At 28.8% G+C, this 24,178-nt stretch overlaps 3 protein-coding genes across 4 annotated transcripts; 2 read left to right on the top strand and 1 right to left on the bottom strand.

The window, feature by feature from the left end:
* Window positions 1-641: 641 nt before the first annotated feature.
* On the bottom strand, window positions 642-2,487 carry LOC116771524 (uncharacterized). 2 transcript variants are annotated; one of them, XM_061523174.1, is made up of 5 exons: window positions 2,429-2,487; window positions 1,691-2,032; window positions 1,332-1,563; window positions 907-1,173; window positions 642-830 (listed from the first exon to the last, which is right to left on the bottom strand). In XM_061523174.1, exons 2-5 carry the CDS (start codon window positions 1,871-1,873, stop codon window positions 748-750), a joined length of 765 nt encoding a protein of 254 aa, XP_061379158.1. In that variant the 5' UTR covers window positions 1,874-2,032; window positions 2,429-2,487; the 3' UTR covers window positions 642-747. The 2 variants fall into 2 exon arrangements, with proteins under 2 accessions (XP_061379158.1, XP_032519286.2); XM_032663395.2 differs by having other exon boundaries at window positions 2,185-2,466.
* Window positions 2,488-2,725: 238 nt separating this feature from the next.
* On the top strand, window positions 2,726-4,525 carry LOC133319317 (calmodulin-like). Its single transcript, XM_061523274.1, has 4 exons — window positions 2,726-2,959; window positions 3,027-3,195; window positions 3,285-3,482; window positions 4,341-4,525. Exons 1-4 carry the CDS (start codon window positions 2,778-2,780, stop codon window positions 4,464-4,466), a joined length of 675 nt encoding a protein of 224 aa, XP_061379258.1. The 5' UTR covers window positions 2,726-2,777; the 3' UTR covers window positions 4,467-4,525.
* A 486-nt stretch (window positions 4,526-5,011) lies between these two features.
* On the top strand, window positions 5,012-10,058 carry LOC116771264 (FAS-associated factor 2). Its single transcript, XM_032663070.2, has 7 exons — window positions 5,012-5,338; window positions 5,474-5,723; window positions 6,001-6,184; window positions 6,853-7,122; window positions 7,335-7,509; window positions 8,205-8,342; window positions 8,610-10,058. Exons 1-7 carry the CDS (start codon window positions 5,204-5,206, stop codon window positions 8,766-8,768), a joined length of 1,311 nt encoding a protein of 436 aa, XP_032518961.1. The 5' UTR covers window positions 5,012-5,203; the 3' UTR covers window positions 8,769-10,058.
* Window positions 10,059-24,178: the final 14,120 nt, after the last annotated feature.

Here is a 24,178-nt window from a genome sequence, read left to right as displayed (position 1 = left end):
ATTTGTTGGATTTATTACACCCCTTTATTTTGTAGGTATAATACTCCCCGAACTATTAACATTGAGAGTTTTTTTTTTTAAGTTTAGTTTATAGTCGAAACGTTGGCAAAATATTCCATGATTTCAGTGTCCATGCAGCCATAACATAAAAAAAGTTCTTTGTGTTATGTCACCGCAGAATTTCAATGTAAAAGTTTAATGAATATTTTCAAGCCAGCCACTACTTGGATAAAATTGTGATTCAGATCAGAAAAGTGGTTCAGATGAGAGTTCAATTTCTTATATGCAACTTCATAAATAACTTATCCGTTATATGATGTTCCGTTTCACAATATACCTCATCCAATTAATGTTGAGTACATTTAAAGTTCAGTTCATAGTCCTTTTGTCTTATAACTTACAACTTGTTTTCTATAACAATTTAATATAAACTATGTATTTTTTGAGATGTTCTAGAGTCTGGGAAATATATAAACAGAGTATAAAAACAAATCGCCATTATTCTACTAGACAAACTCCTTCGTGTTTTCTCCACATAGTAATTAAAATTGTATAATATTCATACATTTCATAAATATGTTGACATTGGCTAAATATTCCTCAAAAACTCTGTAAATGAAGTCATAATATAGAAAAGAAAAAAGATAAATTAAATTTTTATTCATATTAGACATGTTTCGGTTTAACCTTAAATTTAAACTCATTAAAATCATATGTTTATATTTTTTAGAATTTAGAACATAAAACTTAGAAAATATCATCAGAAAATATGTTATCTAGATCATCTAGTAATTCAAAATTTTCCTTATTTATGGTTAAATCATTTGGTTCTGAAAGAAATATTTGATTATAAAAACTATTACAATCATAATACCATATTGCACAAATAAATTAATACAAATTTACCTGTTCCATTTCTTTCCATCTTTATAATTGTGAAGGTATGTTCATTTATTTTTTCACAGTCTTCTGGCAATGATTCATCTTTATCTATCAAAGCTGAACTATAGATAGCCCAAATATTACTAAGAGTTATATTTAAATAATGTTTTTTGAAAGCGCTACCAGTTGTAAGGACAGTTGGCTTCCATAAAACCAGAGCACAGTGTTCAGATACTATGTACGAGGAAAAGGCGGTCCATGCATCTCTATGAAGTGTGCATTTTATTCTATCTGAAAATAAAATGTATATAGATTCCTTTTATGTCTGGCAATACATGAATATGACACTTATTATTTCCTATATTTATGCTTGTAAATGAATTCATAAATGTACATAAACATACATGTAATTCATAAACATATGTCTATACAGATTTCTATAGTCTTACCAGTTTTATCTTTTATAATAATAAGTGGATCAATTGCAGATCTATCAACACTTTCAATGAAAGCTGTAACAATTTCAGCTTTCTTTTTCTGAAGATTTCCCGCAACAGCTTGTAATTTGATAGATTTAATAGTATTTATTATTCCTAAGCTTTTTGTGTCTTCTAAAAGTCGCTTCCACAGAGGAGACTCCCAAATCTCATGACTCAAAGAATTTTGAGTGAAATCAATATCCTATTAAAAATGTTTAATAATTTAAAAGTGCTAATACATGGCTGTTTAAGTAGCATAAGTAGAAATAGTAATATCTTTTTCTTCAAAAATAAATAAATTTTAAAATCTTTCAAATATGTAATTATACCTGTGAAAACACTTCTAATTGACCTTCAGAGTCATCCTTCGTATCCACAAGTGTCCCTGTTAGCAAACCAGCAGGGCCAGGAAATTTTCTTTTACTTTTTTGATTGAAGTGATTATTTATAATTTTTCTTTTTGAGTGTTTTGAAGATGAGTTATTTAAAGATAGATTGTCTTCTATTACCATAGCAGATTTGTTAACAAGTACAGCATCTTCCCTATTTTTTAATGTAGACAAGCACTCATTTGAAATATTTTGCTCATTTTCTTTATTTTTCGTTGGTAAATTTGAAACATCTAAATTTAATACTAAACTTGTCTGTGGCAACTCAATTTGAGATAGAATCTGTAACGAAAATATTTTGTTATAGTTACAAAAAATAATTTATTACGGTTTATGTAAACAATAGAGTGAATTTGGTAATCTTGTTTGGTTAACTGTTTAGTATACAATATATTATTTATAAACACTTAGATATCATTTTACGACATAATCACCTCGTCATAATCATCAGATTCAAACATGGCTAAGCTGATATAAAAATACGAAACGTATAAAAGAAAGACATAAAAATATTAATGTCTTTTGGAAATAATTACAAAGCTTTAAATAGATTCAAATTTATATTAAAAACCACGTTTCCAGGCACTTGTAGAAATATAACTTGTAATTTATATTTTTATATATTGATACATTCCTCAATATTGTTTAGATAAATCATGTTACATTTAGACCTACTACCTTCTAGGATACTATCTTAATTGTTTAGAGGCATAAGTCATAACTTATAAGTATTGTCATATAATCGACAGATGTGACAGATTCTAGATTATGGTACAAAATTCTAAATAATATCAAAAAGCACCTATGTACCTACTTTCTTCATAAATGATAAGTTAAATAATGAAAAAGTTTAAAAATGCTTCATTGATTATATATATATAAAATTTTCCATTTTTAATTTTTTTGTATGAAATTATTATGTATGTTCAAGTTAATAAACGTTACTTTCATTTTATTTTATTTATCAAACTACTACTGTCATTACCCTTTTAATTTTTTTTCTTTTTTAAAATTATTTTATCCTAAAATGTCTGAGTTTGATGTATTTAATCCTTTACAAAATTTTACCTTACGTTTTACAGAAGAGCAATTATCTGAAATCATTGACTGGTTTGATAAGGAATCTAAGCCTCTACTTGTAATAAATGATGGAGAACCAATAAATGTTATTACTATAGAGGATTTAAGACAATTTTTAGAATTGAAGAAGTAGAGAATATATAAAACTTTATTTTAAGTTGTAAAATTGTGCATCTTAACTTTCTAATTCTTTTAGATTCCATAGACGGTCTTTTCATTATCCAAGTTATTTGGAAATAATGAAAGAAGCTGAAAATCTAAATGCGGGAATCAGCAGAATGCTTACTGTGGAACAAGTCTTATACATGTTAGACAAATGGATTATAGAACCAGAAATTAAACATGAATTAAAGTTAGCTTTTAAGGCGAGTTTAAAATGTATTGATTAGGGTACAGTTAAAGATAGAAATTATTTTATTAGGCAATATTAAAAAAGTTCTCTAACTTTCTTTAGGTTTTCGACACAGAAAAACGGAATTTTTTAGAAATCGATGACATACGGGTTATTGTTAGTTCGTATGGGGAAGCTTTTAATGAAAACGAAATTAGAGAAATGCTTCGTGATGCAAATGTGCGCGGCGACGGCAATGTTTTTTATGATGACTTTGTTGAAAGTCTCTTTAATGTCGCACCCGAATTGTATGACTTAAAGGTATAAAATAACATTAATATTACTAAAACATAACCAGATAATTATCTCATTTTGTTTTAAGGTCACCAATGGGATAAAGTTTTAATAATATTGTATCTATTTACTAATAGTTATAACTTCTGCCTACCAACCTTTTAATATACAAAATCCTTTAATTATTCAATACTTAGATTTTGCATGACTGTTTTTTTTTTGAAATATTTTTAGGAAAACTGAGTTTAAATATATACTAGTACGTGGATATTTAAGTCAAAGGTTATTTTTAATAATATATAATAGTGTTTATTTTGATCATAAAATTATATGCCTTTTTTATAATGTTTATGAAATACGACGTTACTCAATTTACATATTGCTAAAACTAAACTGATTCGTATTATAATTATACAAGAATTCAATATTTATGTGAATTGTCTTAGATGTTGTTCAAAAAAAAGCAAGTCATTAATACCCTACTTTTGAGAAAACAATTACACACGGTCAATGATCATATTATATATGTACGTATCTACATATTATGCACAATGGAAATCACTGTAAAATGATGTCTAATAACAAACCTATTTTGAAAAGGGCACACGAGGACCAGATAATAAATTTATGCAAACGTTATTCGTTCTTTCCCGTCATAGGCGTTATTTTTGGGCATAAAGTCCATTTTTTTTGTGTAAAAAATGTATACAATCTTTACCCAGTCACTTTTGTGGCCTATATATTTTTCCGCTACGTATATACCAGATATATTATAGGTGCATTATTTAGGACGTCCTAAATGTCTAACAAATACTATTAGAAGTATGGTTTTTTTTTATAATCTTTTAAAATTAAGTGATATAAATAACATTTTGGTTTTATAAGGCTGAATATTTATATGAAAATGCTGATGAAGATCCTTCTGTACCTCCTGAGCCTGTTATAGAAGAGGAAGAAGAACCACCGGTGGAGAAAGGAAAGGTTCCAGCTGCGAAGGAAGAAAAGAAATAATAAAAAAATCTTTTTGTCATTGCAATGTAAATAAATTTTCCTGCTGATGTTCGACCACATTTATTTTTTTATTGAGAGAAGACGTTACCATTTAGAATGTAGATATGTACATACGTAATATTTTAGATTTTTTTTTTCTAGAGGTAGTTTATATACTATAAAAAGTAATTAAGTGGCAATAAATTATAATTTAGTATGCTAAATTAGTACACTATCCACGTTGTTCTATATATAAATAGAGCCATATTCAACAAAACATACATTACTGATCACTTATTTCTCATAAATTGTTGTTTCTTCAAACTTTAACTTCATTTATACAAAACTTAACGCACTATTTTTTTTTTAAATAATCGCTAAGTAGAAAAGAAAAAACGCTTAGTAAACCTAATTTACATTTATATACTATTATTGCCTTGAAGCAAACACACCTATAGACCTGTACAAATATCTTTCATAGCTAAATGCAGTATCTTAGACCCCATTGCTCATTTAATTTTAAGAGGCCGTAAAAAAAGTAAAGCAATGACGTTTGTAATGTGACATACGTGACATGTCAACTTTAGAAAACCTAGATTATGAATAGGGATTTTATTGTGAAAAATATTTGACCTAACATTTTAATATTATTCTTTTGTGTTAATTTTTGTTCCTAAGAATATTTATGTAGTTTCATGTATATGATATTTTCAACTTATTGATTCTATTGCTTTTTTTCTTTAAAAAAAACAAAAGCAATGGATTTAGAAGACAATGCTTTGGGTTTGACCCAAGATCAAACTGAAAAAATGTTGCAATTCCAAGACCTAACAGGCATCGAAGATATATCAATATGCAGGGACGTATTACAAAGGCATCAGTGGGATTTGGAGGTGTGTGAAAACTGTTAATTTTTTTAGGTCAACACCTTTTAAGTTTTGTATGATTAATACCAAGAACAGTTCTTGCACTAGTGATGCAATAATTAGGATGATATAAGGTATTATATATTATGGTGTTGCTTGTAGGTTGCAATACAGGAACAGCTCAATATTAGGGAAGGTCGGCCATCAGTATTTGCTACAGAAGCAAGAGCACCTACGGTAGTACATGATCACATTGCTCAGCAAGTTTTTACAGATGATGGATCAGATGGACCTGGAGGAGTAAGGGGACTTTTCCGTTATGTTGTCAACTTAGTTGTATCAATGTGTTACAGCACTATAACTTCTGTATTGAACTTGCTGCTAAGTTTTGTAAGAAACGATGATAGGAGATGTGAGTATTATTTAATTTTGTCTCTTATATTTATTATAAACAATTTGAGGGTATATCTAAAATAAAAAAAAATTGTAATCCATTAATTACTATCCCATTTTTTATTTTTATATTATGATATATAATAAAATGGCTTTTAAAATATATAAGATTTATGATTTTAATGATATAGCACACAAATTTTGATTATAAATTAGCCATTTAGTTTTAAGTATTTAGTATACAATTGGCAAAATTTTATCAACATTTATGTCATTTTTTTCTTTTTATTTTGAAGTGGTTACCGATCAACTTGGTGATGTTATGGGTTTTATCAACAATTACACATCAAGATTTAGCCCGCATCCCGTTTTCTATCAGGGGACTTATGCACAGGCTCTCAATGATGCAAAGAATGAGCTGAGATTTTTAATTGTCTATCTGCATTCAGAATCAGCAACAGAGACACAAAACTTTTGCAGGTATTTTAAACTTAATTGTAATCTAACAATTTGCATGTAACACTGTTTAAATAAAACTGATATTATTGGATTTACTTCATGTCGTCTGCCCGAAATCACCGTTGCTGTAAAGTAACTTAAACGATGGGAGTATGTAGTTAAAAACGCTTAGTAAATCTGAAAATATTAGTTTTATTTAAATGAATACTCGCGAAAGTCTTATATCTTAGTATGTAATAACTTTCTCGTTTCATTTATTTAAGAATTTTTTAGTTTTTTATTATTTCGAGGACGGAATGAGATTGAACTATGCTAACATCTTATAGTAGATCTAATTGCTAGGTGTAACAATATGATATTTTCTGTCATTCATATTAAAACTAGTTTAAATGTTTTGATGTCATTTTGGTGTCTAAATATAAAGTTTAAATTGGAGCCGATTGTATGCCACAAATAATTTGGTTATGATATACAAACTTTAGCATCGCAGTTTAATATTATAAAAACAAATTAATAAATGTTGACATTGATTAAAGGAAATCAGTTTCCTACCAGGATTTTGATTATTTATTTAACCTTAATTAAATAGAAAGAAATAAATGTTTATCATGTGATATTCTTAATTGTGACATTCATATCTTAAAACATAGAGTGTAAAGATACTTACTCTAATGATAATTTACTTTCAGAACAACACTGGCTGACCCTGATGTAATACAGTACATAAACACACATGCTCTGTTTTGGGGTTGTTCCATTGACACTTCGGAGGGTTGGCGAGTAGCTCAGTCTGTGGGGGGTCGTAGATATCCTTTGATGTGCGTCGTATGTGTGAGGGACCATCGTATGACGGTGGTAGCTAGGAGTGAAGGTGCTTGCGCGCCTCAACAGCTGTTACAACGACTACAAAGAGTCGTTACTGAGAATGAGCCACATCTCGCCGCTGCTAGGGCTGACAGGTTATTATATTTCGATTATACCGTTTAAATGCAAATATTTCAAACCGGTAAATGTTTTGTCCGACTAACCTTTTAAAATTCGAATCACACAACATAAAATTTAAACTTAAAATTCAGTTGTATCATTTAATTTTTTTAATTATTAACAATGAATAATAAGAAATAAATTAAATTTAATTCATTGTCTAACCAAGTAATTTTCGATTGTATAGAGTCGAGCGCGAGGTGACGGCCCGTCTGCGTGCGGCTCAGGACGAGGCTTACGCGGAGTCGCTGGCGGCTGATCAGGAGAAGGAGAGGAAGAAGGAGAGAGAGCGAGAGGCCCGGGACCAGCTGGAGAGGGATACTCTACACAGACAGATGATGGAGGAACAGCATCGACAACAGGTTACACATTTTTATATTAGTCCTACCCTTGAAATGTCATCTTCGTGATGTTACGGTTGTACCATTCAAGGTTGCCTCAAAAGGCCTGACTTTGCCTTAGGATTTTTTTTAAAATAATGTGATAGAGGGGGATGTGGAGACATTCATTAATGTATGGATTACATTATGCAAAAAAAATACTTTTTTACTGAGATAGTGCGTTTAACATCTGCAGCTACATGCATATTTACATATCAGATGACATGTGGGATGTTATTAGCCATTATTGATCATAAAATAAGAATAAAAAATAAATTTAATTGTTATTATCTTGTTAGTAATAATGGTCGTTAAAAATATTTAAAAAATCTATATATGTACATTTAAAAAATCTATATATGTACCTAATTTGAAGTGCCATGACACTTAGCAATTCTTCTTTATAGACTTTCAAGTATAGTATGTGTCTATTTTCGTTCTTTTATACATATAAGTATTTATTGTTTCGTTTACTCTGTAAATTATATTTCATAGATTTCAGTCTATATGGGTTTGCTTAATAGAAATATATATAGGTTTGTTTAATAAGTGAGAGCAATTATTTATACATACATACTATGAGATTTTATTCTTTTAGTTGACGAACAAGATACACGAACATAGTATTTATATAATCTATTGCTATTATTTAAATTTCTTTCAATAATTATTCAAAGGTGATCGAAGCTCGTGCGGCTATGGCGGCCAGTCTGCCCGAGGAGCCAGCCACGGGATCGACGGCCGTCGCGTTACTCATACGACTGCCGTGCGGGGAGAGACTCACGAGGAGGTTCTACCTCGTGGATACTACGCAGGTTAGTTTAAATTACGTGCGCGCGCGCGAGCTGTTGTGTGTGCGTGATTGTTAATGTATGTGTTCAATGCGAATTGGTAAGTAAGTGTGAGTACTTTGTAATTGTGAGATGTTATATATAAGATCGTATTAACAAGATTGTTTGTTGGAGGGTAGTTTGTTTTTTTATTATATATAATCAGTTTATTATATAATATAAAGATCTGATCTTTGAGATAATCTTTACAGTTTCTTCTATATAGAATTTATGCATATTTTTTATTTCCAGGATCTGTACAATTTCGTCTTCAGTCATCCGCAGTCTCCTGAGGAGTTTGAGATCACCACTAATTTCCCTAAACGTGTAATCGCCAGAGGTCCGTCGACCTTAACGGATGTGGGCCTCAAGGATCGGGACGTGCTGTTCGTTAATGATACAAACGCATAATATATTATATTAATAAATTCAATAAACACCACAACATTAACATATTGTTACAAAAGTTTTGTTTAATATTGAGAATACGGCATTTTCGTTTTAATTATTCATGGTTTCGGGTAAAACGAGTGAACTATTTTTTTTTTTTATGAAAATTTTTGTTTGTTCTATTTTTGAATTCAAATCGATCTGTAAATAGCAACGTATTCGTATACGACTCAAAACGGATACGGCCATTTTGTATGCACTAGTAATAAAATTTATGTAATATTAAAAGAAGTAAGTATAAAACTAACATCAATAGTCAATAAAATACAATTGATGTTGTAACTACCTGCACTTTAAATTCACAGATACCACAAAACTTATTAACAAATGTAGACAAAGCCTTATAAAAACATCAAATCTTTTAAAAACTTTGTTAATATGTTCTGTTGTATATGGTAAGGTCTTCGTCGTATCAATGGTGTGTGTGTTCTCTGTAGATTTGTGGCGTATGAAGTAACAAATAGTTTGATCATTGACTTCCTTAACATAAGGCTTGTTTCACACATGTTACATTACTGTAAATTATAAAGTGATTACACTTGAGAAGTGATAATTTAGATTTAATATAAGGATTTTAAAAAGTTCTTATTGAGAAACTTAATTTTATTTGACAGTTTCGATTTTTGAAGTTAGTTTTTTTGCATTTTTGTTAATTAATAAATTGTTTGTCGGGTCATGCTTCATGTCGGAAAAATATGCAGATTTTTTATTCTCTTTTCTAATAACAAAAATATATGTAATTTTAAGACTCATTCAGTTTCTTTGTCTACAGCATTCATTAGTTTTAGCTCTATTCATATTTTTGTTGTGACGGTTACGATGACGTATACGAAATATGTAGAAATAAAAGGAATTCGCCGACAAAAGTTGATGATATGTTAATCAAAATTACAAAGATTTTTTTTTTTATTATCTATATTTCGGCATGTCTTTGGTCAACATTATATAATCTGTTACACATTCGGTATTATATCTGTGTCTTATTGAATGCATATTGTTATGTAAATAAAATTACATTACCAATAGTTATTCTCTCACACGAGTTTGTTAGAAAATACTTTTAAGTCACATTTATTGTAATTTTTTTAGACATCTTTAAGTATAATTTTCGCTGCATTTTACTTTGCTTTTGCTTGGAAACAGTCCGTTTGTGATACCTGTAGGATGTGCCGTACGGTGCAGAGGATGACTGCATTTACTTTAATGGAAATGTAATATATTGTTTTGTTGTAATATAATGTTCCTTAAGAATTTTTATGGTTTTATTAAAATAAATGTCCTAAAATTTTTTTATGGATACAATGAGGAAAATGGATGCATTTTTAACTCCGAGTCATTGCTGTTAGAAGAATTGTTTATTAAAATACCATCGCCTTATATATAAGTAATAATCATATCGACGAAATTAATTTTGATAGAGCATATAATCATGAGGTAAGTGCCTAAAATAAAAGAAACGTCATCTACCATCTACAGTTAAATTTACGCTTAACGAACTATTAAAAAGCCAATATCAAGAATATAATATAGAGATACGTTTTATTTGTCTTTAAAATGTTAATTATATTGAAGCAATCGTATTATGGAATACTCAATAGTGACAAGAATGATTTACTTGTGTATCGATTTAGTTATAGACAATTTTCTGCTAAAGACGGGTCTCTGTTTCTCATGTGTCAGTGTATTTTTCAACTTTTCAAATTTTAATCCGATATTTACGCTCGCATACGAGTCGCGAGACGAGCCTTACACTCCTTTACCCTCTCCCCTTGAAGCATAAGGGGAGAGTGTAAATAGTCGCGATCGGCTCGCCTCGCGTCTTGTCTCGCGCCCCCAGCGCTCGCGTCCGGAGGTGCGAGCGAGCGAGTTGCGAGCTATGATACGAGACGAAGCACTAGACGAGGTACGAGGCGAGAGTGTAAATCCAGTATAAGAAGATTTGTGCTAATTGATCTCGTAGAACATGAGAGAGTTCTTGTAGCCAGAGGTACGATATACATATATTTTTACCATAAATATAAAACACCTGGTTATATTATACATTTAAGGTACTTTTTTTTTCGTTTTTCATTCAAAATATTTAGTATGTATTTGTAAAATACAATATATTATTGTTGCATTTTTTTAATTCATTTACTTTTCCTTCATTCTTAAATCCAAAATTACTTTTTGTATAAACTTACCAAGTTCTGCACTTGGTAAACTACCACTTTCGTTTGATGGATCAGTTTATACCTTATTGACGAAATGTATAGGATGAACTCGCAACTAGTATTTTAATAGATTAAATAAGTAAGTCATGAGATATTTTAAGTAAAACAACTATTTTCAGTATTTCAATTTTACATTTAAATACTCTTAGTTAAAAAAATAATTATATTTTTAATAGTTTTATAATCTATATTTGTATACAACAGAACAAGGATAACGCAGGCAAAACGAAATAGTTTACTAACAAAGCTATTATTTTAGGATAAACATGGGTTCGTACTTTTAATTTGAAATCAGGTAATAAAGCTGGTAGTAAATATGAAACATATATAAGACTTTACACTTACATTTCTTATAAGAATAGTTATGGCGTGAAAAACAATAATTATATTATTTATTTTGCTCTAATACAAGAATAAAAATTTATTAGATACTTTAAGAACAATACCTACTGTTATCGTTTCATTGGCATTCATTACTTACCGATACACAAACACATTCACCATTCTGGGTAATGTTTATTAAAAGTAAAGAGATGGAGTAATTTATTGTCTTCGCTTAATCAAATCAGGAAGGTTTTTTTAACAATTGAGTTGAGTTGTCGAATTATACCTACACTCGAAATCAATTTTTGAATAACATGTTTCTTACCCAATATTTTATATTGAAAAATCTACAATCTGTCAACATTCCTATCATTTAATTGTTAAAAAATAATATACATTCCAAGCAGGTACACTTTAAAATGTAATATTTTATTAATAAAATAACCACAAGTCGTTTAACGAACAAAGCACGGGCTTAGCTTTATATCTACATTATAGCAGAAATTTAATGAAACTGTTAAATTGAGAGTTTTGTTTACACGTTCGTCTTCCCGACTTATATAATTTTTCAACTTGAACTAAGGGATAAGAAAGTTACTACTTATATAAGCTACGCTATGAAAGTAAAATCTTGGGTTAAGGAACATTTACGAAAGTTCTGTAGAGTATAAGTATTATATCACTTAATTTACACTATTAAATGGTAAAGTAATTTATTAGTAGATATAAATGTCATAATTTTTAATTTTGTTTTGTTCGGACAAATTGTTGTTACTTTTAAGATTGTAGACTATAAAATAATAAGTGAACCGAATGACTATTTCATGTTTAGGGGCCCGATATATAGATACTAGATAGAGTGTTGTATAACTCAAGGGAATAAAAGGGACGGAAACATTATAATTTATGGATGTAGAATGGTACATGAGGAGTAATTTAGGACTTTGGCTATTCCCATGTATCATTTGAAATGCAGCTGCAAGAGGGTATTACCTTTCAGAGGCGAGCACAGAGATTTGGGTCAGGGTAAGCAGAATATGTTCGAAAAAAAAAATACCAATTTTCATCATAGTTTCATCCTCTTAAACATTGATCATAATGAGATCTAATACTTCCGCGAGTATTCGTTTAACTGAAACTATTAATTTTAATGTCCTTGACATTATTTGTATGGAAAATATGCAACGAGTAGTTATGCCTACCGCCGCTCTGGCTGCATAGCGTCTCTAGCAGTTAGCAGCAGCCGATCGAAAATGTTTCGTTTTCTGTTTATAGATGGCACTTTAACAATTTTACCAAATCGTGAATGAAATGACATATTAAGTGTCGGTAAATATTTGTATTACATAATGTGTGATTAAAAGAAGTTTAGAATTACACAATGTAGGATTAGTTGTTATATGGGTAGGGTGATCAGTGCTTATTTGCATTTATGGTGTGCACGTCACTGTTACCCTGGATATATGAGTATGTGCGTGTATACATATAATTTTTGACTTTGACACGTACTTAAAAATAAAGTCGAACAAATGGAAAAGTCACCGATTTTTTTTAAACGGTCGCCATTTTATTGCAGCATTAAATTCTGGTACATATATCTAATTAATAATTGATTAGAATATATTACCTAAAAGTTATATGATTTCAAGATTCTACGTCAAGGGGATGTTCCATATCAGTTTTGATTCTTGCCTACTCAAAGCTATACTCTTTATTGACAATAAGAATTGGACATTTATTTAACTGGATAACTACATGAATTTCATAAAAAAGTCAATCTGTCCATTGGATAAGTTTTAAGAAATACATTGTTTCTGCAATTATGCACATCAAAGATTTATATTTAAAACTCAGCGGCTTCAGTAACCAAAACCACCAAATACTGCAATGGATCTGCAAAAAGTTAGTGTGAATATATATGCTACACAGTCAGTTGATGCAAACCGAGCAGAGTTCTCTCGAGCTTCTGTCTTTTATTCTATTTCCGTGGCCGGAAGTAATGCGACATGCGATAAACGGTTGATAAAATAAATAAATATTATAGCAAATCTTTCACAAACAATACCAAAAAGATTAAAGGTAGGATTATTATTCAATAAAATCAATTGGAATATGAGAGAAATTAATATTCTTTGATCAAATGTTGTCATAATATATTGTCACTTTTAACGAAAATGGAACATTATTTATATTCTTTTGGTCCTTAATAGCTTACATTTTTACTTAGTTGTGTGGTGAGAAAAGTAAAAGATTACATACTGTAACGATAAAATTATACAGCGACCTAGTTTTCTCAACAACTTTCGAAGGACTACACGTCTCGACTATATTTTCAGAATAATATCAAATTTATTTTCCTTCAGATTTTCTCATTTATAAAACTAAATAGTAAAAGGTTAACTGATTTTTAGTTGTAGATGATTTATAGTAGAATATGTATATAGTTATGAGTACATCTCCGTTTAGATGTAAAAATATTAACAACACAATTATTTGCCAATTCTTCAGGTAAAATTTTGTGAAATTTATTGTGAAGGAATTTTTTTAAAACGAATTTTTACCAAAAACATTACGGCTACGACAGTATTAGATGTACTGAGGGTTTACACATATGTATATAACAACCAAATTATATTGATGTGAATTAACTAGTTTTTTTCTTTTTAATCAATATCAAAAAACAATCTCAGTGACGAATTTCATAGAGCTGTATTACTTGGTATTTCTTATACTCAAATGATTCCTACTTTGGAGATAATGATTCTCTCATTACCCACTCTTATAATAACTAATTGAATTAGATCTCTTCGACATTACTAACTTCATCTAACCTTTGCATCGAACTGCCTCAACATTAAGTATAAATATTCTACAAACGAAAAATAAAATATTATTTCAATGACATATTTTGGTTTATCTATAAATAAGTATTGTTTTGGGTATGATACGATGTCGATATAATAATATTAAGAATCATTTAAACTAAATTTTTATTTTGAAATAACAACAATTGTTACAGGTGTCCAATAAATCAAAAAACAGAGTTTAATACTTATTAACTTAAATATTGAACACGACTTCCTTCGTAACTTCTACAGTATATTTATATGCCATTAAAAATAGGATTTATTGGAAGAGAACAATAAGAAAAAAAGGAAAACAATATATTTTTTTATAAAATGTAACCCAAAATACGTATATCATTTAAGAATGAAATGTAAAACAATAGTTCATTAATATTAAAATTATTGGTTTCATTTACTCAACAAAAATGTGAAATAATTTGTCGCTTTAGCATTACTTTATAATTTGCAATGGTCTTCGGTTGAAGGAAGAGCAATCGATTAATTTTTTCTGCTTAGAAATCACTGACTTATCTTTTACATATTAACAATTTTGTGTTATATCGCAATTTATAAATATAGTATTTTTTTCATAACAGTTGCGACTTATTACAACATTGCAATAATAATGATTAATTAAATATTTATTTTCTTGCAAAAATAATGACATAATAAAAAAAAACTGAAATGATTGACAGATAATTAACTTTAAACATGGAACGAAGCATAGAAGTTGAATTTGTAATAAAAAAAAAAAATAAGTTACATAATTTATATGTGCTCGCATCTAATGAAAATTTTCTAACATCAAAGAGCACTTTAAAAAGTAATTTTGTTACTATAAATCCAGGGAAATTCTGTAGAGAAAAATATATTGCTAATAAAAATTTTGTTTTTATATTTCAGCCATCTAGAACGGTTATTAGGTATATTGTATTATTACTAATAAACGATTTGTGTGACTCTAAAGAACTGCTAAATTTTCTCTTTTCATTAAGTACCAGATTAGAAAACTGGATTAGAATTTAATAAAACAAAAGCTTAGATTATTTCAATCAATTTCTTCTTAACTACACCATTTCGTTTTAATGAAAAACAAATGCCTGTAAAATATTAATAGTGTCAAATTAAGGGCACAAAGAAAATTACACTTTTATACTAACATTATATACCAACATTAGTGGGTCGTTTGTTTATTTTTTAGAACTAATCAACACGAGTTTTGAAAAGTTTAAAAGTAATAGTATGATGAACTATTGAACGCTAAAACTATTTGACTAAAAGGCGAATGTCGTTCTGTTTAAATGATTGGTATATCATATTTCATGTCTTAGTGGTATAAACGGAAAAGATGATTATCTGAAGGAACATGATGAAAAGCACACTGTAGATCTCTGAAGAACCACATCTACTTGAAATGGTAACATGCAAAAAGGACCTCGTAATATTTTTGTCCTGACCTGCTTGAGCTATAAATGCCAAAAACTAGTTATTGGCGACCGTTAACTATTAAGAAATTGGCAATCCTCGCCAAATATTGCTCTTTATTCCAAGCCAAGCTTTATTATTAGACGGATTTAAAAATGCCTTGTATCTGTTTCAACATGGACTTTATAGACATATGGATGCGGTCAAAGTTAAAGTTTCAGAAGTACACTACAGAATACATTATGTTAATTGTCTCGAATAAATAAAGCTAACGTTTACATCAACTATCTATATATATATATATATATATATATATATATATATATATATATATAATGTAATAAATATATATAATATTTATTTCATAATAAGTGTGAGCTGCATTTTATCTATACCATAAAAATAGATTCCTTATCTATACACCAAAATAAAAAAAAACATTTGTGTTAAAAACAGTCATTCAAATAAGAATGGACCAATTTTATTAAAGCGGTGGTACGAGATGGTTGTGAGATTGTTTATTTTATTTATTAATAAAACTCTATAGCTCACATCACCTGAAGAAACAATTTCCAAAAAAAAGCAATATGGTAAAAAGGTGGCTTTATCACTAAATTGATCTTAGCCAACCAGAGGCAACCCTTAATTTTAACAATATTTTAAAGCAAACACTTTAAAATATTGTTAAAATGGTATAGGTAAAAAAAAATAAAATCAACAATAAATATATATAAGAAAAAATGGAAAAAGATATTACTGATTAAATTTATTACGTAACAATATACAAACTAAATACATAATGAAAATTAATTGTTTGTTAAATTGCGGTCACCTATATATATGAATTTATCTGATTTAATAAAAAAAAATTTTTCTTAGAAATTGCGGCCTAAAAGTCATTCAGTTAAGTAAAAAATTCGATGGATTTGATATTATTAATATGTTATATTTAATGTGATGTTATCAAAAAATTTAATTAAAAGAAATATTGTTTGTGCTCGTTTTAATCTGTGTTTAAATATCCTAATCAATAAATATTGTACATTGATATTATCTTAGTGGGTTTCAGCTTTGGTAGCCGTGGTTTAACTAACGATCATGGCGTGGTTATTAAAGTGTTGTGTTTTTACCTTCAGAAACAAATTGATCGTTGAACAGCTGTTATTAGGTACTGTTTTACGACGCATCTTATTTTTAATTGTCAGTAACAACAAGTGGCAGCTTAATATTAATAATTAAAACAATTATTTGTAACGAACGCGCTGCTTTATTCTTCACAGGCCTTTTTTATTATAGAAAAAGTAAATTGCAAACATAGACAACATAAAGTATATCATAGAGGGGCAGTCATAGAGTATGGTAAAGGTATCTAAGCAATATTAAATATAATTTCGATATCAATAAACTACACAGCTATTAAATTATGTCGAAATTTATACCAAATGAAGACGTTTTGGGGGAAGTTTTATTACATTATTTTAAAAATGCTGCAGAAAGTCATCGGATTCTAATAGAAGTTTACGGTGAACATGCTCTAGCCGACCAAACGTGTCGGAAATGTCGGACAAGGAAAGACCAGGACAGCCAAAAAAATTTTAAGGTAAAGAATTGGATGATTTACTCGAAGAAAATTCATGTCAAACACTTCAAGATTTGACTACATCTTTGGAAGTTGATTCATCCACGATTGGAAAACGCCTTAAAGCTTTGGAAATGATCCAAAAGGAATGGGGTTGGAATTGGGTGCCATATGAATTAAAACCGAGAGACATTGAAAGACTTTTCGAAACGCAGAAGATCATGGGTTAAGTCCGGACAAATATCATCATCAGTGGCAAAATGTAATATTTATGGATCTAAGCTCCTCCTATGGATTTGGTGTGTTTTTTTATAAATTGTTGAAACCCAATGAAACCATCACTGGAAATCTCTACCGGTTACAATTCATGTGTTTAAGTCATGCATTGAAGGAAAAACGGCCGGAATAGAGCAAAAGGCACAATAAAGGTATTTTACTACATAACAATGTTCGACCTCACGTGGCGAAACCAGTTAAAACATACCTGGAAACGTTTAAATGGGAAGTTTTAACCCACCCGCAGTATTCTCCGGATATTGTCCCTTCGGATTACCACCTGTTATGATCAATGCTCATGGTTTATTAGAGAAAAATTAACATCCTATGAGGATTGTCAAATTGGATCGATTCATGGATTGCCTTCAAGGACAAATAATTTTGTCAACCATAATTTTTTAATAAAAAAACACTACGAATTAATTCAACACCTTATATATACTAGCTATATTACGTTATAGCAAATGTCATTATAAAATATAATCTGAAAGGGGTTCAATCAAAACCAAAAACTAAAAAGGACTTTTATTGATAGGTAATATTATATTTTTGTAAAATTTTCTTGAAAACAATGATCTGATTTGGAGGTCTTTTTAATTTAGGTATAAATGCAGAATGGAATAAGTACATGTGTAGGAGAAAGCTAGAAATTAAACTTTTATGGTGTGTTAAATGCAACATATCTCCAGATCATTAAAGTATGTTTGAAAAAATGTTTACTCGATCCTTCAAATTTCACATCACCAGATTTTTCTTTGCATCATAACTGCTACTGTAATTTCCAACAATAAATTGTTTAAAAAATATAAAAAAGAGATATCGATGTAAAAAAACAAAACAAATAATATATTAAAATCCCAAAGGATTAAAGCGGAGGTTGAAATTTGAAATGAAAAAAATATATGTTTGAATAACTTATATTATCGGTCCCAACGGCATATAGGGGTAGCCTCTAAAAAAATACGCATCCAACGGATATTTATTTGCAAATTTTAATTAATCTCTTTAAAAACATAGGGCTAGTCTTCGGTTAGAAATAATAATACATACATTTTCGTATGTATAATAAATTAAATTAGTTACTATAAATTAGCACTACTTTCCTAGAATAGTCTATTCAAATCCCCAGATGCTTGTAACAGAAAAAAAACTAATAGTAAAGTAAAAATTTAAGTAAAACTAGAGTAGTCAATAATCTTCTAAAATTCTTTACTACATTTATGTAAGTATTGCTATTAAATTTTATATTTTTTTTATCGTTATTTTTTTTTAGAGAAAAAAGCTGATGAGTTAATAGTATAATAGTTATTTTAAATTTTCTAATGATTGGTTCTAATTTACTGCAATATATGCTCGAATTGAACTAGTCTTTTTAAAAAGAAAGGTAAAAGTTAACGATTAAAAAAAAAAAACAAAATACTAAGCTTGGTAATAATGACTTTGCTATATATGAAACCAATATCTGCCATTATATACGTATTTTAAAATACGTGTTTTTCAATATATTATAATATTTACGACTTTAACCATATCTCACTTTCCTTATTTTTGTCTATTGTATCATACAAAACTTTCGAAATATGTACTTAATTTCCAAAAGGTCGGAAGAAAGTTTTAGGAGTGACAGTTTATTCCTTCCTAAAGTGACTTTCTTAAGTATATACATTCATTCTTACTTATGATAGTCTTTTATATTTATATCAGACTCGAATTATATTTTTTATTACTGTAAATACATTAAAAGAAACTTAAAAAAGATGTTACATTAAAATTTACAGTTAATAAAAAAGAGAAACATTTTGCGTTTTTAACCGTAACAAAATCATAAAAAAAGACATCACTCCGGCAAACAAGTCCATTGTGTCTTTAAAAAAAGATTACCAGACATTTCTTTACTAAATATTAATAATTAAATATAACTATGAATAAATAATGCACCTGCAATCAATGAATATCCAATTCATATTATAATACAAATACGAGCAAGGAACTTTGTTGATTAAAATATTGAATCAGTAAGCGGAAAAATTAACCTAATTTTGATATATCCCGAGTGTAAGATTATGAACACATCAATGATTCCGAACACGTTTCTGTCAAATTAAAATATCATTCTTTGTTGTCATATAATATTATCATTATTAAAAATTCACAATCTATATCGAGAAAGTCAAAACAACAGAGCGTTTCCAGTTTCATCGCAAACTTACTAATATATAGATGTTATACTCCGTACATAGCTTTACGATGCCAACTTTTAGCAAGTGTACTGTTAGTTATTGCTGTTTGAGACAAGATAAAACTTGTGTGAAATATTATTATAGCAATAAATTACGAACAACTAAGAACCTGCACCAGTTTTTAAAAATCACATATTTGAAACACAACTAAACTACCTTTAAAAAGATATTAATTGTATGACATGAAATTATTGAGACAATACGTAATTGGAATAATCTATTTTGATTTTATGTATGCATACATTTTTTAATATCAGTTTTACTTGTTATATCAACTTCTGCATTTGTCCATTCCGTTTCTTTTTTTTTTTTAATATGGCCTTCATCCGTACAAAGACGTGTCGTGTCGACCCGTTTCTTTCCTATCAATTTTATTTGATATAATACATATATCAAAAATATTAATGTCAACATGATATATGCCTTTGAACTAATATAAAATCAGTATTCTTTAATAAAGCCTTTTTTATATTCTATTAGACTATATTTATGAAATTATAGTATATGGAAAACAATTTGCTGGAACCGAAAAACGTTTAGGAATAATTAATAAATTAATTAATCTACCAGTTTGTTGTTAGTTTTAAAAACCTATAGTTCAAAATAATGAGATCTAAGACTTTCGCGAGTTTTATTCATTTAAATGAAACTAATATATTTCGGATATACTACGCGGATTTTATTATTTTAAAACTACATAATCCCGACGTTTCGGTTACTTTTCAGCAACCGTGATCACGGGCAGACGAGACATCTCGTGTAGTTTTAAAATAATAAAATCCGCGTAGTATATCCGAAATATATTAATTTCATTTAAATCAATAGTTCAAAACTTTAACAAACGTGGAATATATTATTTTTCACAAAATAAAGCTTACAACAAAAAAAGAAAAATATCTGTGAACATAAGGCATTATGGAAACAAATGCATTGTAGAATAGTGCTTTGAACGGATTTGTTGTTTTGAAACATAATTTAAACTTAACTGAACGGTTTGAAACAGTATTCCATTTAAAATGTAAACTATCGGGATGATAGATTAAATACAAAGTAACTTGTACTTATAATAAAATATACGTGTATTTCTAAAAGCAGTGTAGCTCAATGCTCAGGGATCTGTTTACTTTTTAATAAAATAGACTATAAAAGTTTTCCTACAAGAATTTTTAACGGAAACCTTTTAACTTATTACAAACAAACAAAGAAATGTTTTCCGAGGGTACCTGAAACGAAAATGGAACTATCATACATAATCATACATTATTACATTCTCAACAACTTTATTACCTCGACGGAAGGGAGATGTCTTATATGCTATATATATAACCTACCTACATATAACTAAACTATGACATTGAGATGTCGTGTGATTGTATTTGAATTTTTCTTTAAACGGTTTAATTTGATTTGACATTTGATATGTCATTCCAATTGCGAATGGTTCTGTGTACACACATAAATAAACCTAGCGAAGAAAATCATATTTGTATTTCAAGTTTAATAATTGTCAGGGTTATACGACTAAATAATTCCTACTTTAGTGAAATTGACACAAAAATTGGAACTTATTAATAGAAAAAGGAACATACTTTTTCTATATTATGAATGTTTTAATTATAGCTGTAGTTGGTATTTATAGCTAGCTGTTATGTCTTAGAGAAATAATATTACATGTATTCTATTTAATATCGTATTTGGGTTAACATTGGTCAACAGGACTAACTGACAGACATATCTCGTCTGCCCGTGATCACGGTTGCTGAAAAGGAATCGAAACGTCGGGAGTATATAGTTTTTTTACAAAAAATAAAGCACGCGTAGTATCTCCGAAAAATATTAGTTTCATTTAAATTAATAAAACTCGCGACCGTCTTAGATCTCATTAACATTTGTGTTTCATTGTTTTAATGGCTAGGATATTATATTTATGTATATTAAGTATATCTTAATTTATTAAAACTAATATTTACTTACTCCCAACATTTCGGCTACTTTACAGCAACCGATATCACGGGCAGATGATATGAAATTCATTTCAGACAGGCAGACGATATGAAACGTCAGGAGTATGTAGTTTATAACAATGAAAAACGCGTGGTACATCCGAAAATATTAGTTTCATTTAAATGAATACTCGCGAAAGTCTTGGACATTATTATATCTTAAATATCACAGAGAAGAATTGTATTTGGGTCTACGCTTAACAGGTTGTACTAATGTGCATTTATTAATTATTCCTTTGATGTATCCCTAATGATTAAATCCTTAATTTAATGTCTGTTGTTGCGAATATTTTGTTGTTGAAAAATATAATAAAACATATTTATAAAATAATATAAGAGTAAGAAAATCGATTAAAATTTAATTCCATTTTGCGTGAAAACATGTAATATCATGTAAGCATCTTTCAATTGACAATAATTTTGGCAAAAACTCGATATTATAAACAGTTTGTATTATACGTTACACATTTTTATATAAAGACGTGATCGACTTCAATAATATCTGTCTCATATATCTTTCAATTTAGATATGAGCTCTTTAATACTAGGGGTGGCGAGGGTGTTCCATTTACGGTAACTAGAGCGTCTTGGTTACCGACTGGATTTTAAAGATTATGTTCCAAAGAGAAAATAAAAATACACCGCAAAACAAACTAAATCGTCTAGCTTCTACCAAAAATGAGCGATATTGCGATAACACAAATGTTTTATTGTAAAACAAAATCTATATTAAAAATAATAACTTGAACTGAATATATAAATAATGTATCTTAATAGCTTTAATCTGATTAAAAATCCAACATTTCCTATTATTTTGAACTACTGTTTAAGATTTTCAAGTTATACTTCAACCAAGAATATAATTAAGGATATATTTCACGTAGCGTTACTCAAACTACTCTTCATGCCAACATACCCTCAGTTTCTTAATTCAAGGTGACCCAGCTTTTTAATCCTGTTAATTTAAATATTTATTAAAAATGTATAACGAAATTTTATATGAATTTTGTAATTGGGCTGATATACTTTATAAATAAACAGTGCAGGTAGAATATGATAGCCTAAATACCTCCGACTATATGTGTCGTTTTCTTTACATAAATATACCGCTCATGTATCTCACATACACCTTTTGCTTTATTACTAATATTCATATATGGAACCTGATTAATTGCCGCCTTACCTCCAAAAGTTTATAGCTAAAGGTAATAAGAGGCTAAAACATGCTTTTAATTAAAAGTTATACTGTTCTAATCAAAAATCTTTTAATAGGCTGTTTGATTGTACAAGATGATAATTTATAAAGATAAGATACAATTAAGATACAAATAATAATAAAATTCTTATATATATTTTAAATATAGAATAATATTTTTATTATTATTATAAAACGACCGATGTGTATACAACAAACGTTTTCCACTAATATAATTTTAACTAGACTACATTCCCATACTTTCATACTTATCAATAACTCTTATATAAATTGAATAGTTTTAAATAAGTTATATACAATACTTACCTTTGGCTATGTATCAAATGTGCATTCAAAGTAAAACGAATGGGAGATGGAATTTTTATTACTGAATGAGTTATTGAATGATTATCTCTATTATAAATTTTTTGTCATTAATGAAAGAATCAAGATGTTTTGACAGTGGAGATTGACTTTTATGATACATTAAAATTATCCTTTATTTGTGTACATACCACGGATGTCTTTATGCTGTTATAAGCAACCCCCTCTTTGATTTACTAGAGTAGCCACTTATTATTTTTAAAAAGATCTGTAGTCTTGTTTCGAGTCTTTTAATTGCTTAAAACGGTCAGAACAATCGGAGTTTTGTAAATTCGGCAGCTTGAGTCATTTTATAATCACACTGTTAGATTCTGTGAGGTATCAATCATCATTGTGTATTAGTGTGATTAATAAACCTATTACTTTAGTTATTTAATTAATTTGTAAGAACTATGAAATTGTTTTGTTTGATTGTAATTAATATTTTTTTTATAAGAAAAAATGTTAAATGTGTCTTTATAACCATGATTCCGGAGGCTGTAGATTCAAATCCTGATCGTGTCGATGAATTTTTCGTTCTATGTTTTCTAATTTGAATTTTAGTTTATGTATCAGCTTTACATTGCTTAAATGATAGAAAATATTATTATACGAAGATTGTTTCTGTGAGTGTCTTACTCAAGGAAATTACGTGTAATAGTAGAAGACATGGAGATCCGTAAGTAATAGTAAAACAGTAAATCCGGAACCTGGAAACTCTTTCAGGTGAACTCGTTAACTGCCTTTTCAGGGAATGAGAAACGTCATAAGGATTTGGAGTGTTAATTACTGTTGGGGCTAGATAAGCCCTACAGAGAGCAATCGAATAGTCCATTTTAGAACGAAATAAGTGAGTGGAAGGTACACTTAGTTAATGTACTCCATATTGTAGTGGAACCGGCAAAAG

This window comes from Danaus plexippus, chromosome 17 (genome assembly GCF_018135715.1).
Source record: "Danaus plexippus chromosome 17, MEX_DaPlex, whole genome shotgun sequence".
In the NCBI taxonomy this organism is placed as follows: Eukaryota; Metazoa; Arthropoda; class Insecta; order Lepidoptera; family Nymphalidae; genus Danaus; species Danaus plexippus.
This window is presented reverse-complemented; position numbering and strand designations above follow the sequence as displayed.